The 14,318-nt window shown below is 45.2% G+C and overlaps 1 protein-coding gene across 6 annotated transcripts in view; it reads right to left on the bottom strand.

Annotated features, from left to right (window-relative positions):
- The window catches only part of scn8aa (sodium channel, voltage gated, type VIII, alpha subunit a), a 171,664-nt gene that overhangs the window by 12,575 nt on the left and 144,771 nt on the right, over positions 1-14,318 (bottom strand). For all 6 annotated transcript variants that reach the window (XM_061747434.1, XM_061747424.1, XM_061747454.1 and 3 more), the window contains 3 exons: positions 13,079-13,216; positions 12,895-12,999; positions 9,408-9,678 (listed from right to left, as the gene is read on the bottom strand). In XM_061747434.1, the coding sequence (XP_061603418.1) occupies positions 9,408-9,678; positions 12,895-12,999; positions 13,079-13,216 (514 nt within the window). The remainder of the gene's footprint in view (positions 1-9,407; positions 9,679-12,894; positions 13,000-13,078; positions 13,217-14,318) is intronic.

Raw genomic sequence — 14,318 nt, 5'->3', positions numbered from 1 at the left:
CTTCTTTAGTGTCCAACTTGGCATACATGTCATCATATGCCTCTTGTTTGGCCTTTGCCACCTCTACCTTTGCCCTATGTTTCACCTCTACTCGGTCCTCTCAGTGTCCCACTTCTTCTTAGCTAACCTTTTTCCTTGTATGATTTCCTGTACTGTGAGGTTCCACCACCAAGTCTCCTTCTCTCCTTTCCTGCCAGAAGATACACCATACACCAAGTACTCTCCTGCCTGCCTCTCTGATCACCTTGGCTGCAGTGGTCCAGTCTTCTGGAAGGTCCTCCTGTCCACCGAGAGCCTGTCTCACCTCTTCCCGAAAAGCTGCACAACACTCGTCCTGTCTCAGCTTCCACCACATGGTTCACGACTCTCTCTCTGTCTGGGATGCTTAGAACTACTTCGTCTAGCTCCTTCCAGAATTTCTCTTTCACCTCTAGGTCACATCCTACCTGTGGGGCATTGCCACTAATCACATTATACATAACACCCTCAATTTGAAGTTTTTACCTCATCACTCGATCTGATACTCTTTTCACCTCCAAGACATTCTTAGCCAACTCTTCTTTTAAAATAACCCCGACTCCATTTCTCTTCCCATCTACACCATGGTAAAATAATTTAAACCCTGCCCCTAAACTTCTAGCCTTACTGCCTTTCTGCCTGGTCTCCTGGACACACAATATATCAACCTTTCTCCTAATCATCATGTCAACCAATTCCCGAGATTTTCCTGTCATAGTCCCAACATTCAAAGTCTCCACATTCAGTTCTAGGCTCTGTGCTTTCCTCTTCTCTTTCTGCCAAAGAACCCGCTTCCCACCTCTTCTTCTTCTTTGACTTCGACCCAAAGTAGCTGAATTTCCACCGGCACCCTGCAGGTTGACGGCGTTGGTGGCGGACGTTGTTAATCCGGGCCACGACCGATCCGATATGGAATTCTTTGGATGAACACTCATATTTGTTTGACAAAGTTTTAAGCCAGATGCCCTTCCTGACGCAACCCTCTGCATTTATACGGGCTTGGGACCGACCTACAGTTTGGCCTGGCTTGTGGCCCCCATAGGGCTGCATTATATGACAACAAACTTAAATTGATTAAACACTGAATCTGGAATAAACACACTTTAATATTATAAACACGAGAAATCTAATTTGCGATAAAAGACATCAGTGGTATTTGTTTGTTGTTTTGTATTTAAATAGATAACATGAATTCTCCTGTCTCTCCATCTTCTATTTATTGATCTCCAACTATCTTTCTTTTTGAGGTAAATATTTTTTCACAGGAACAACAAAACAACGCGAAAAAATAAGAATTTCCTTCAATAAAAATTCAAACTATTAGTCCCTGCCTAGGAGTGGATAAAGGGCATTAAAAAAAATTATATTATGTTATATTCTTTGTTACAGCCACGTTGCTCTTTTACTTTAGTGAACATACAATCTGCCTCCCACCTGTCTTGGAAGTTAACCGTTTTCCATCTTTCGTTTGGCCTTTTATTAATTAATTAATTTATTTATTAAGTGTACATTTGCTCGAGGAGATTGGTAGCATAGTTGCTAACGACTGCAACAGAAAGGGAAGGGGAGCTCGCCGGTCTAGACCGATGGGCCAACACAATAGCAAAGCATTCTGGGATTTGTAATATTAGTGGCGCATGTGCTATTTACTGGCGGGCCAGCTCTAATACACATTTGATGCGGTCTTGCGGGCCAAATATAATTACATCATGGGCCAAATTTGGCCCCCAGGCTTGGGTTTGACATATATGTTCTAGCTCTTTCGTCATGCCCGCAAACGTATCCACAACCTTTTTTTCTTTCTCCACAATGCTAGCAACAGCGCTTCACTTTCTCTGCATTCTGCGGTCGGCATATAGTATATTTTAGGCGCTACTTTCTGCTCTAGAGTGGATGAGAGAGCGAGAGAAAAAAAAGAGAGACTTTTGCGTGCCTACGAACTGAAACGAAAGGTTTGGGCAATTATCATAAACCATCCCACCTGTTGTGACGTTACTTAGCTATACTAAAACGTTCACAATGACCTCATTTTTTTTTTTAATCATCCCAAACCATCCATCCATCTTCTGAGCCGCTTCTCCTCACAAGGGTCGCGGGCGTGCTGGAGCCTATCCCAGCTATCATCGGGCAGGAGGCGGGGTACACCCTGAACTGGTTGCCAGCCAATCGCAGGGCACAAACAAACAAACAAACAAACAACCATTCGCACTCACAGTCACACCTACGGGCAATTTAGAGTCTCCAATGAATGCATGTTTTTGGGATGTGGGAGGAAACCGGAGTGCCCGGAGAAAACCCACGCAGGCACGGGGAGAACATGCAAACTCCACACAGGCGGGGCCGGGGATTGAACCCCGGTCCTCAGAACTGTGAGGCTGACGCTGTAACCAGTCGGTCACCGTGCCGCCCATCCCAAGTAGTGACAGATGAAGTTCGACGTCGTAGTTGTTGTGTCTTTAATGTGCGAGTTGCAAAACATGCAGGTTGCCATCCTCTTTTTGCAGACTTCATCGACAACATAATTCTTGAATCCAAATCGTATCATCTTTGGAGCTCCTTCCATCGTTGATCATGGAGGTGGCAACGTCACACTGGCAAGTGCGCAACAAGGCAGACTGTGGTGCCAGGTTGGCGAGAATGACCTCTCAAATCGTTTCTTACTGTCTCAATTAAAATCCAGAGATTTCCAACTCTAAACAAGATGACTTGTCATGTCATGTAATTCAAGTCAAAGTCAAGTCAATTCTCTTGGCTACCAAGTCTAAAGTCAAGTCTTTCTGAAGTATTTGGCAAGCAAGGCACAAGTCAGAAAACTGGCAACTCGAGTCCCCCATCTTTGGTAAACATCATTAAAATCAGTTGAGAATTGAGCAATGTATGATTTATTTTCAATGTACAGTACATGGATTTCCTTGGATAGGAACGTTATCCCCATCAACGTGGCCCCGACATAGGCACGTCACTTAGCTGAGCTGCTACAGCACGCTGGTGTATCTAGTCTTCTCCACATATAGTATATCTGTGATATGCACAGCAACACTATTTATGGTGGAAAGTTCAGGAGGTGTGTCAGTTTCCACTCTTAATATGTTCCAAGTTACTGGCGGCATCTGACGGAATAAAATCCTCCTTTGTTAAATGTGTGATAACCTGGATCAGACAACCGGCTAATGCAGTGGTGGGCAAACTATGGCCCGCGGGCCTCATCCGGCCCGCTATTCATTTCAATCTGGCCCGTCAAAGATTGCTACAGAATCGCCCAAATCATATCAAAATCATGACTACATTCATTTTACCTTGTCCTGTAACGCCCAGTGGTTCCATCAGGTGGCGCAGTAGGCACAGTGATATATTGACTTGACTTGGGCTGCTCTGTTTTTACTCTGCTACTGCTCTGAACCCATCTTTAACCATGAGTGTGTCAAAGAAAAGAAAAGTCAACAGTAAGTGCCGAGTGTTTAATAGAGAATGGACTACTAAATACTTTTTCACTTTTCACTCACTTTCTCAAAGGCCATATGTCTTATTTGCCAAGAAACCATTGCTGTTTTAAAGGAGTACAACAACAGCCATCACTTTTCTACCATCCATCCAAACATGCTAATTATGCTAACAACCAATCAACGCAGGAACGGACGGCTATGGCTCAGCAGTTCAAATCTAGCTTGCAGGCTCAGCAAAACGCTGCCATCCAAGACTCAGGCACAAAGGTTAATTTTTTGCTGGCATTCAAACTAGCGAAGACCAGCAAGCCTCTTTCCCAAGGGGAGTTTCTGAAAGAATGCATTGTAGAGACAGCAAGTATCTTGTGTCCTGACAGCAAGAACAAATTTGAAAACATTAGCTTATCACGCAGGACAGTGACTCGCCGTGTTTAGCTAATTGATGAAGACTTAGCTAACAATCTAAACAAAAAAGCAGTCATTTACATTGAATTCCTTGGCACTGGACGAAAGTAATGACATAAAGGATACCGCTCATCTTTTAATTTTCATTATTAATTATTAATGACTATTTCAAGGTAATGGAGTTTTTGGCCATGGAATCCTTTAAGGGAAAAACACATGGAGAGGATTTGTATGACAGCGTGTCGGGGGTCATCAAGAGGCACCAACTACCTTGGAGTACGCTCGCCAACATTACCACAGATGGATCTGACTGGAAAAAAGATTGGGCTGCTGAAAGAAAGGGTGAAAGAGGACAACCCTTAGCAGGAGGTAATTTTTCTACCCTGTATAATCCATCAGGAAGCGCTGTGTAAATTTGTACTGTAGTTTGACCATGTTGTAAAGCCAGTTGTAATCGTCAGTTTTTTAAAAGATTTTTCTAGAAGAAACTGATGCTGATCACCAGGACTTGCTTTACCACTCAAGTGTCTGCTAGTTAAGTTTGAGGAAAGAGTCAAGTCTCATTTTTGGCGCAACTTCAGAAAGCTGACGATTTTCCTGACACAGATTGGCTTTGTGATTTAGCTTTTGCTGTGGACATACTGACACACATGAATGAGCTGAACGTGAAGCTACAAGGGGAAGACCAGTTTGTGAATGAAATGTAAACAAACATCAGAGCCTTCAAAACCCAGCTAGCTTTATTCTCAAAGCAAATGTCAAACAAGTAATTTGTTCATTTCCCCTCTCTGGCTACGACTCTTCGACGTGAAAAAATAAAGGAAATCACTAGAAGATCTGCATGGAGAATTCTGCCATCAGTTCTCTGATTTTGGAAAAATTGACAAGTCACTTCAGCTGGTGTCATGTCCCCTCACACAAGACCCTGAAACAGCGCCACAGGAGCTGCAGTTGGAACTGATTGATCTCCAATGTGATACTGTCTTAAAAGAGAAGTTCAACTCTCTTAAACTGGATGAGTTTTATGTTTCATTATGCGCAGAAAAATTTCAAAAAATCTGGAAGATGGCACAGAGGATGCTGGTGTTGTTTGGCTCTACATATGTCTGAACAGACTTTTAGTGTGATGAACACCAACAAAGCATCCTACAGCTCACAGCTGAGTGATGAACACCTCTGATCTGTTCTGAGAATTCCCACAACAAAACTAACACCAGACTTTGATGCACTGGAAAACAAAAAGGTGATCAACAACACTGTTCCGATTAAAAGTAAATGTAAGCATTAACACTTACAATGCCTTTGTTGTTTGTTTATGTTTGTTATGTATGCATCTGGTCCTGGCTTGGCCCACCTGTCAATTTTTAAAAGCCAATGCGGCCCCCCGAGCCAAAAAGTTTGCCCACTCGTGGTCTAATTGTCATGAGCTATCCTTGTAGTTCCTGTTTTGGAGCTTGGGTGGCGCTTTGCACCCCACTCGCTCTCTCTCTCTCCCCCTCTCTCTCTCCCTACACTGTAATCAGCACCACCTTGGCCACACACCTGTTTTCAATCAGCTGTCATTATCTCTGCCTTCATAAAAGCCTGCCAGATCCTGGAAATCCTCTCCAGAGTATTAACGTTCCACAGTGGTACACCAGCCTAGTACATTCACGTAAGCTATGCCTTATTTTGTATTATTCTGACTTCCCTATTCTTCCTCGTCCTCAGTGCTCCTTCCGTGTTCCCCGCCTTGCTGACTTCGTCCACCACGCCGCCAAGCTATCCACCTGCTCACGCCTGCAGCATGTTCCCCGTCTCGACGACCCGTCATACGCCTCAGAGATCCAATTCCCACTTCCTTGTCAATAAACTATTCACCATAAACCTCTCAGCCTCTGCTTGCTACTCGGTACAGTTAAAACGGATACCTTCGTATCGTGACAGAATACTCTGGCCAGCATGGACTCAGCAACCCCGGAGGCGCTAAGAAAAGCACTCACCCTCCAAGGCACCCATATAGGAAGACAGGACAAAGCTCTCCAGGAAATAATGGAATCTCTAACCACTCTCACGCGACAAGTTTCCCTCCTTCTGTCAAATTGCAGTCCGACCACCCTCCCGTAAGTACTATTTCCGAGCCCGCAGCCTCCGATCCATCCTGCCTCACATGCAAAGAGCCTCATGTTCCTCCGCCTGAGCACTACTCCTGGGACCAAGGTGCATGCAGTAAATTCCTCCTCAATTGCTCCCTGGTATTTAATCTACAACTTTTAAGCTACCCCACTGAACAATCCAAAGTAGCATACGTAACTAACCTACTACGCGGAAAAGCAGCAAAAATGGGCTACCGCGTTATGGCACAACTCTTCCCCGATATTCTCGACATTTACCTCCTTTTCTGCGGAATTAAAAAAAGTTTTTGATCACCGCGTTCAGGGCAGGGAAGCCACCTGACGCTTCATACTCGGTATAATTTAGGAAACTTGTTGGTGAATGCGGATGGGATGACGCTGCGTTAAGGGGTATTTTTCTAAACGGGCTTTCAGAGCGGATCCAAGATGAGCTTGCCTCCCGGCACAAGCCCTCCACCCTCGAAGAGCTTATCTCCTTATCCATTCGTTTGGACAACCGGCTACGGGAAAGAGCACGAGAGAAGGGGCTAAGAGCAGCTCGTAAAATTACATCCTCCGTGAGCATTGCGCCTTGCCTGCCTTCTGAACCACCGATCACCTCCTCGTCACCCTCCATTGCACCAAATGAACCCATGCAACTTGGTAACACCAGGATAGACCCCCAGGAATGTCAGCTCCGTGTCACCCAGCGACTGTGCATTTATTGCGGTAAATCAGCCAATTTCAGCTCCACATGACCCTTGAGACCAAATGACCAGGCTCACCACGACCCGAGAGCGCCATGGTGAGCCAAACCACCACTTCCCCAAGCTTTCCGTCCCGTATGACCGTTCCCGCATGTATTCTTGGTTCCGTTCACAACACACCCGTTATTGCCCTCCTTGACTGCGGTGCAGATGAAAATTTTATTCACGAGGGATTGGCACATCAGCTCCAACTCCCTCTCGAACAACTCCAGTCACCCAAAAAGGTCACTGCCCTGGATGGGCGACTCATCTCCCCTGCCACCCACCAAACAGCTCAGTTTATATTACTCATCTCAGGAAACCACTGTGAGGACATTATTCATTATATCTTCCCCTGAGACCCCGCTAGTCCTCGGAATTCCCTAGCTCAAGAAGACACAACCCCACCATAGACTGTACCCACCTTACTATCACTGGGTGGAGTCCTCACTGCCACTGTCTGCTTTCCGCCATGCCACCAGAAAAACTAACCCCCTGCCACACCAGTCGACCTCTCCCGGGTGCCAGAAGAATATCATGACCTTTCCCCAGTTTTCAGTAAGGATCTTGTCATTTCTTTACACCCCCCCCCCCCTCTCCCACCTCCCTTATGACTGCGCTATCAATCTTGTGCCAGGAGCTCCTCTCCCTTCCAGCCGTCTCTTCAACCTTTCCCGCCCTGAGAAAAAGGCGATGGAAAGTTACATCCATGACTCCCTGGCTTCTGAACTCATTCGGCCTTCTTCCTCTCCTGTGTTTCCTCGCCTGGGTTTTTCTTTTTTGAGAAAAAAGACACCACTCTCCGCCCCTGCATCGACTACCGGGGACTAAATGAAATCACTGTTAAAAACAAACCTCCCTTACCCCTCATTTGAACCCCTCTGTGACGCCCAGATATTCACCAAATTGGACTTATGCAATGCCTATCAACTCGTCGGTATCAGAGAGGGGGACGAATGGAAAACCGCTTTCAATACCCCCCTCGGACACTTCGAATACCTGGTCATGCCGTTCGGATTAACCAACGCTCCCGCAGTCTTCCAAACTTTCATTAATAACGTCCTCCGCGACATGTTGAACCGGTTTGTTTTCATCTACTTAGACGACATTCTCATTTTCTCCCACTCCCCCGAAGAACACCGCAGTCATGTCCGCCAAGTCCTCCAACGCCTCCTTGAGAATCGCCTGTATGTCAAACCGGAAAAGTGTGAATTCCACCTCTCCTCCGTACACTGCCTGTGCTATATCAATCGGCCCACAACTCCAAGCTCACCTGTCATCCCGGAATCACCCATACCACACACTTCATCCACATTACATACCCCTCCCAAAATTACCCTCTGCTTTTGAAACCGCTAATCTCCTAGTCCTACATGTATTTAAGATCCACGGTATCCCCACTGGCATCGTCTTGGACCGAGGTCCTCAGTTCTCGTCCCAAGTATGGAAGGAGTTCTGCGGTGGGCGCAGCAGCCATTCTGTCTTCTGGTTACACAGTCCCACGGCCAGACGGAGTGGGCAAATCAGAATCTGGAGTCGGCTCTTCGCTGCGTTGCTGCATGCATTCCTACCTCCTGGAGCACCTTTCTCCCGTGGATTGAATATGCCCACAACTCCCTCACCGGCTCCGGTATGTCTCCTTTCATGGCAAGTTATGGTTTCAAACCGCTGTTGTTTAAGGAACAGGAGCATACAGTGGCGGTTCCCGCGGTGAGGGATCACCTGCGACGGGTCCAGTGAGTATGGAAGGACGTCAGGGCGGCTCTGACTCGGTCTGCCGAGAAGAATAAGCGGCTGACAGATCTTCATTGCTCTCCCACGCCTGAGTACAAGGTGGGTCAGATGGTCTTAGTCAAAAGAGTGTGTGTGTATGTCCTGTTGAAATTTCCCCAAAAATTGAAGGATGATTGATGGATTTTTTTTTCAAGTTGAAGTTTGACTAATGAAATTGCTTCCCAGTGCCTCCTGCACGTTTTGTGTTTTGGCTCATAACTTAATGCAGACTGATTTTCAATAGAAACCTGGGGCTTCCTAGGCTAGAACGGGCCCCGTTGCACTAGTTACAGGTAGAGGTTTGAATCCCCAGTCTTTGATTCAGCTTGTACACATATTTTGAGTTTTTATGGCTTTAAATTGCTTCCCAGCGTCTCCTGTACACGTTTTGTGTTCTGGCTCGTAACTAAATACAGACCGGCTTCCAATGGAAACCTAGTTCCTTCTAGGCTAGAACAGGCCCTGTTGCACTAGTTATGGGCGGAGGTTTGAATCCCCACACTTTGGTTTCGCTTGTACACACGTTTGGAGTTTTTATAGCTCTAATCAATTAGTTACGGTAGCAAATGTGACTTGACATAATGCCCAGGTGACCTGGATGCACACGCGTCCTGTATTGTATTGTAGTGCGGTAGGTAGTTCAGTAGGTGAAAGGTTCCCAAGAGTTTTATAGGTCATACAGTTTTTTTATTTGTAAATTTAAAAAAAAAAGAAAATAATGAGCTCCCTGCTACTGAGGATCTTTTTAACTACCTCGGTGAAACACGTTAGAATTCAGAGAAACAGTTTTACAAGTAGTTAAATTTTACGGTAGCTCATGCCATGTAGTGGATTAGCAGAGCTGAATCTGCTGCAGTCCATGAAAACACAACAGCTTTCCAAACTGTACTCAGGTCAACCAAACAGAACGGCTCTGTCCTGCAACTCACCAACAATTGACAGGATGACCACCACCACATCAAAGATGTTCCATCCATTGGTGAAGTAGTAGTGGCGAAGAGCAAAGAGCTTCAGCAAGAACTCTGTCGTGAAGACCACAATGAAGATGAAGTTGACCCAGTAGAGGACATTTTCTGTCTCATCGGATTGATCATCCGTTTCCACCATCATGGTGACCATGTTGAGACAAATGAGGATCATGATGGAGATGTCGAATACTTGCTGTGTGACAAAGTCAAAGACCATTCCTTGGATCATGTTCTGTGGAGACAGAGGTCACAAAATTTACTATATATACATTCATTCATTTTCCACACCGCTTATCCTCACCTGTCCCAGCTAACACTTGGCAAGAGGCGGGGTACACCCTGAACTGGTCACCAGCCAAGCGCAGGGCACATATAGACAAACAACCATTCGCACTGACATTCACACATACGGGTAATTTAGAGTTTTCAATTAACCTATCATGCATGTTTTTGGGATGTGGGAGGAAACCGGAGTACCCGGAGAAAACCCACACAGGCACGGGGAGAACATGTAAACTCTGCACAGGGGAGGCCAGATTTGAACCCCGGTCCTCAGAACTGTGAGGCAGATGTGCTAACCAGTCGTCCACCGTGCAGTTCCAAACTATCCATCCATCCATTTCCTGAGCCGCTTCTCCTCACTAGGGTTTTTTTTTTTTGACTGAGTACTTTCTTACTCTTGCTCAAGTAATTATTTTGAGGCCTACTTTTTACTTTGACTTGAGTCATATTATTCTAAAGTAACATTACTCTTACTTGAGTTCAGTATTTGGCTATTCTACCCACCTCTGCTGCTGACTTGGGGCAAACTACACCCTGGACTGGTCGCTAGTCAGTTGAGGGCACAAATAGAGTCAGATAACCATTCGCATTTACATTCACCGTTACTGAGTGGGAACTGAGGCAAGGTTGCATGAACCAAAGTCAGGCGAATGTACCTCTGCACCATCAGTGACTAAACCAAAATTCATTTTTTCAAATCTATTATTAATTTATTCTATATGCTCTATAGACTACATATGGCGGTAGACTAATTTCTTTCTAGTCAAAGTAAAAAAAAAAAGTCAAAATAAGGGGAAAAAATTATGAATGGTATTTTACATGCATTATGAGATACTGTATTGATTCCCATAATCAGAATCAGTATCCATCCATCCATCCATTTTCTGAACCGCTTCTCCTCACAAGGGTCGCGGGAGTGCTGGAGCCTGTCCCAGCTATCATCGGGCAGGAGGCGGGGTACACCCTGAACTGGTTGCCAGCCAATCGCAGGGCACATCGAAACATGCAACCATTCGCACTCACATTCACACTTACGGGCAATTTAGAGTCTTCAATTAACCTACCATGCATGTTTTTTGGGATGTGGGAGGAAACCGGAGTGCCCGGAGAAAACCCACTTAGGCACGGGGAGAACATGCAAACTCCACACAGAATCAAAATTATCTTTATTTGCCAAGTATGTCAAAAACACACGAGGAATTTGTCTCCGGAAGTTGGAGCCGCTACAGTACGACAACAGACAATTGACTATTTGGTTAGTGATTGTAATACATGCCAGACTGATTTAGTTGTTAGCTGTAAACAGTTTTTCTAACTTTACTCCATAGTTTCTCTTTGCAATGTTAATTTCTTTAGTCAGCTGGTTTCTAGCGCGATTATACAGGGCCTTATCCCCACTTCGATATGCGTCCTCTTTAGCATGGCGAAGTTGCTTAAATTTAGCAGTGAACCACGGCTTGTTGTTATTGAACGACTTTGACTTTGTTGGTGCACACTCTTCACAGAAACCGATATAGGATGTGACATCCATCCCATTTTCTGTATCGCTTATCCTCGCTAGGGTCACGGGCGTGCTGGAGCCTATCCCAGCTATCTTCAGGCGAGAGGCGGGGTACACCCTGAACTGGTCGCCAGCCAATGGCAGGGCACATATAAACAAACAACCATTGGTACTCACATTCAAACCTACGGGCAATTTAGAGTCTTCAATTAACCTGCCATGCTTGTTTTTAGGATGTGGGAGGAAACCGGAGTACCCGGAGAAAACCCACGCACACACGGCAAGAACATGCAAACACCACACAGCCGGGGCCAGGATTTAAACCCCGGTCCTCAGAATTGTGACGCAGATGTGCTAACCAGTCGTCCACCGTGCCTAGGATGTGACGGTGTCCGTATATTCATCCAGGCTGCCAGTTAAATTTTCAAAGACACTCCAGTCTGCGCAGTCAAAACAGCTTTGAAGCTCTATCTTTGCTTTGCTTTTCACCGTAGACATCGCGCATTTAAGTTCTAGCCGTATGTTGGTATTAAGTGAATTAAGCAGTGATCAGACGAGACCAGAGCTGCACGAGGTATGGCATGGTATGCGTTATTTCGCGTAGTATAGCAGTGGTCTAAAATTTTATTTTCCCTGGTAGGACAGTCGATTTGCTGCTTGTATTTAGGGAGTTCATGGTTGAGTTTAGCTTTGTTAAAGTCTCCAAGAATAATGATGGGTGAGTCTGGGTGTTTATTTCCCATTTCGTTTACTTGTTCAGCCATCGTTACCAGTGCGGCATTGGAGGAACGTAAACACCGGTGAGAACGAAAGATGCAAACTCACGTGGCAAGTAGAATGGCTTACAGTTCAAAAACAGCGACTCTAAATCCGGGCTGCAGTGTGTGCTGAGCTCCGTGACGTCAGTTTCACCATTGTTCGTTGATAAATCCCGACACCTTTAGTTTTCCCCGATAACTCCATGACGCGGTCTGTACAGTGTAGTTGGAAGCCTGGAAGCATTACGGCGCCATCGGGGACACGTTCACAAAGCCATGTCTCCGTAAAGCACAGGCCGGCGGAACGGCCGAAGTCTTTACTGGTCTTTGTCAAAAGATGAAGCTCCTCTATTTCGTTGGGTAGGGAGCGTAGATTCGTGAGGTAGATTGACGGGAATGCCAATCTGTATCCTCTCTTGCGGAGCTTAACTTGGATGCCGTTGCGCTTCCCCCTTCGTCACCTATGCCTCCATGCGCCATAGACCGCAGTTACCCGGTGAGTAACTCGGGGAAAAAACTGAGCGGATTTGCGAAAGTTGGTGAAATAAAAGTCCGGGGTAGACTCCCTGATGTTTAGCAAGTCTTCCCTTGTGTAAGTGAGTCGCGTAATGTCTCCAAAGACGAACGAAAAACATAGACAATACTAGAGAGCACGTAACCAAGGCGACCACACGGGTAGGCGCCATGTTGTAGCCGTAACCATAATCCTTGATGTTGCATGCAATAAACATTAAGGTGGAGAAACTATACAAAAATATAAGAATTTGAGAAGGGGGCAAATACTTTTTCATGGCACTGTACAGGTATATGTGTTGATTGAGTGAATTATTTGATTAGTACTGTCCTACATTATTGTGTGGTAAACCGTAATTTCTTGAATAGGGATTATCTTAAAAGTATATTGTACCTGTGGTCGAGGGATGGGTTTCTGAGGCTTTTTGGAGCCCAGTTTCTTCATGGCATTGTAGTACTTCTTCTGTTCCTCTGTCATAAATATATCCTGACCTCCAAAGTAAATGGGGGGGGAAAAAAACATTTGATCATAATCTTGTACCAGAATTGAAATAGGGAAATAGACGTGTTAGACTTATCTTTTTCTTTTGCTGGTTGAAGTTGTCAATGATCACACCAATGAAGAGATTGAGGGTAAAGAAGGAGCCAAAGATGATGAAAACCACAAAGTAGATGTACATGTAGATGTTTACTTCATAGTCGGGCTGGTCTTCCACCTTAGAGTGGACAGACAAGTCGCAGGTTGGTTCATCTTTTCAATTTATCATCCACACAGTAGCACCTTGAATGCGCCAAAACTTTTGAATTCAACGAAAACAATTTTGGAGGGACATGAGCATATGAACCTCACTTGACCTCATTTCAGCCAGGATCAAAGTATTAAGTCTGTGTTTTGCCTTTTTCTTTGGATTTTTGAAACACTTTCTGAAGGGACGACTGAGTTCAGAGAATATGCAACGGCAGTAAGTGCACACTCCCTCGTGGAATTGTGATGGGCCTTCACTCACATTATAAGAAAAGACCCCTACTGGTGCTTTCGCATTGGCCTTTTTGCCCTGGATGAGAACAGTGTAATTTTGCTCTAAGAGGGCAGGTATCATATTGAAGTTGAGGACAAGCGAATAAGAGAGGCAGTGAAGCCCAAAAAAACATAGCAATGGACCTGAGCCCCATAATCTAGAAGGAAGAAGCACATTTTGAAAGAAGGAGCAGATTAAGGCCCAGAAGGATGGATACAAAGCATTAGAGTTAGAGTGACACAGAGGACGCCATTGGTGGGTACGAGCCAGCGATCAAATGGATACAGGCAAGATCTGAGAATATACGGTATAAACCGTCGAGGAAGACAGACTCGGGAGATGACAGCACCAGTGGGTAAGAACATGAAGACAGTAAAAGAGCCTCCAAAGACGGGTGCCTCCCACCTTGCAGACATTTTACCCCATCTGTATCCGGTGACTGGAGATGACAGGCTTTAAAGGAAAAATAAGAAAAAAGAATAAAACAGAAAAGTGAATAATGAAAAGTTGCACCAGTTTATTTGCTAAGGGAGCTGAAATTATGTGGAAGAACAATTAAAGGACTTGAAGATAACATAAACAGGCAAAGATGCAGGGTAAGAGCTTCCCAGTTATAGTTTGAGGGCAGAGTTTGATGTGTAAGCCCTGGGAGAACACAGACATGTCATACTGTACATACTCGAGAAGTTCCTCACTCTTCAAGATGCAACACATCCATGGTTTAAATAGTGTCCGAAATACTTGAGATGCCATAAAGTGTTGATTGGTCTTTGAACATGAAATAATTATGATGCAAGGT

Source organism: Phyllopteryx taeniolatus, chromosome 1, assembly GCF_024500385.1.
Source record: "Phyllopteryx taeniolatus isolate TA_2022b chromosome 1, UOR_Ptae_1.2, whole genome shotgun sequence".
In the NCBI taxonomy this organism is placed as follows: Eukaryota; Metazoa; Chordata; class Actinopteri; order Syngnathiformes; family Syngnathidae; genus Phyllopteryx; species Phyllopteryx taeniolatus.
Note: the sequence above shows the minus strand (reverse complement) of the source record. Positions and strands in the feature narration are given on the sequence as shown.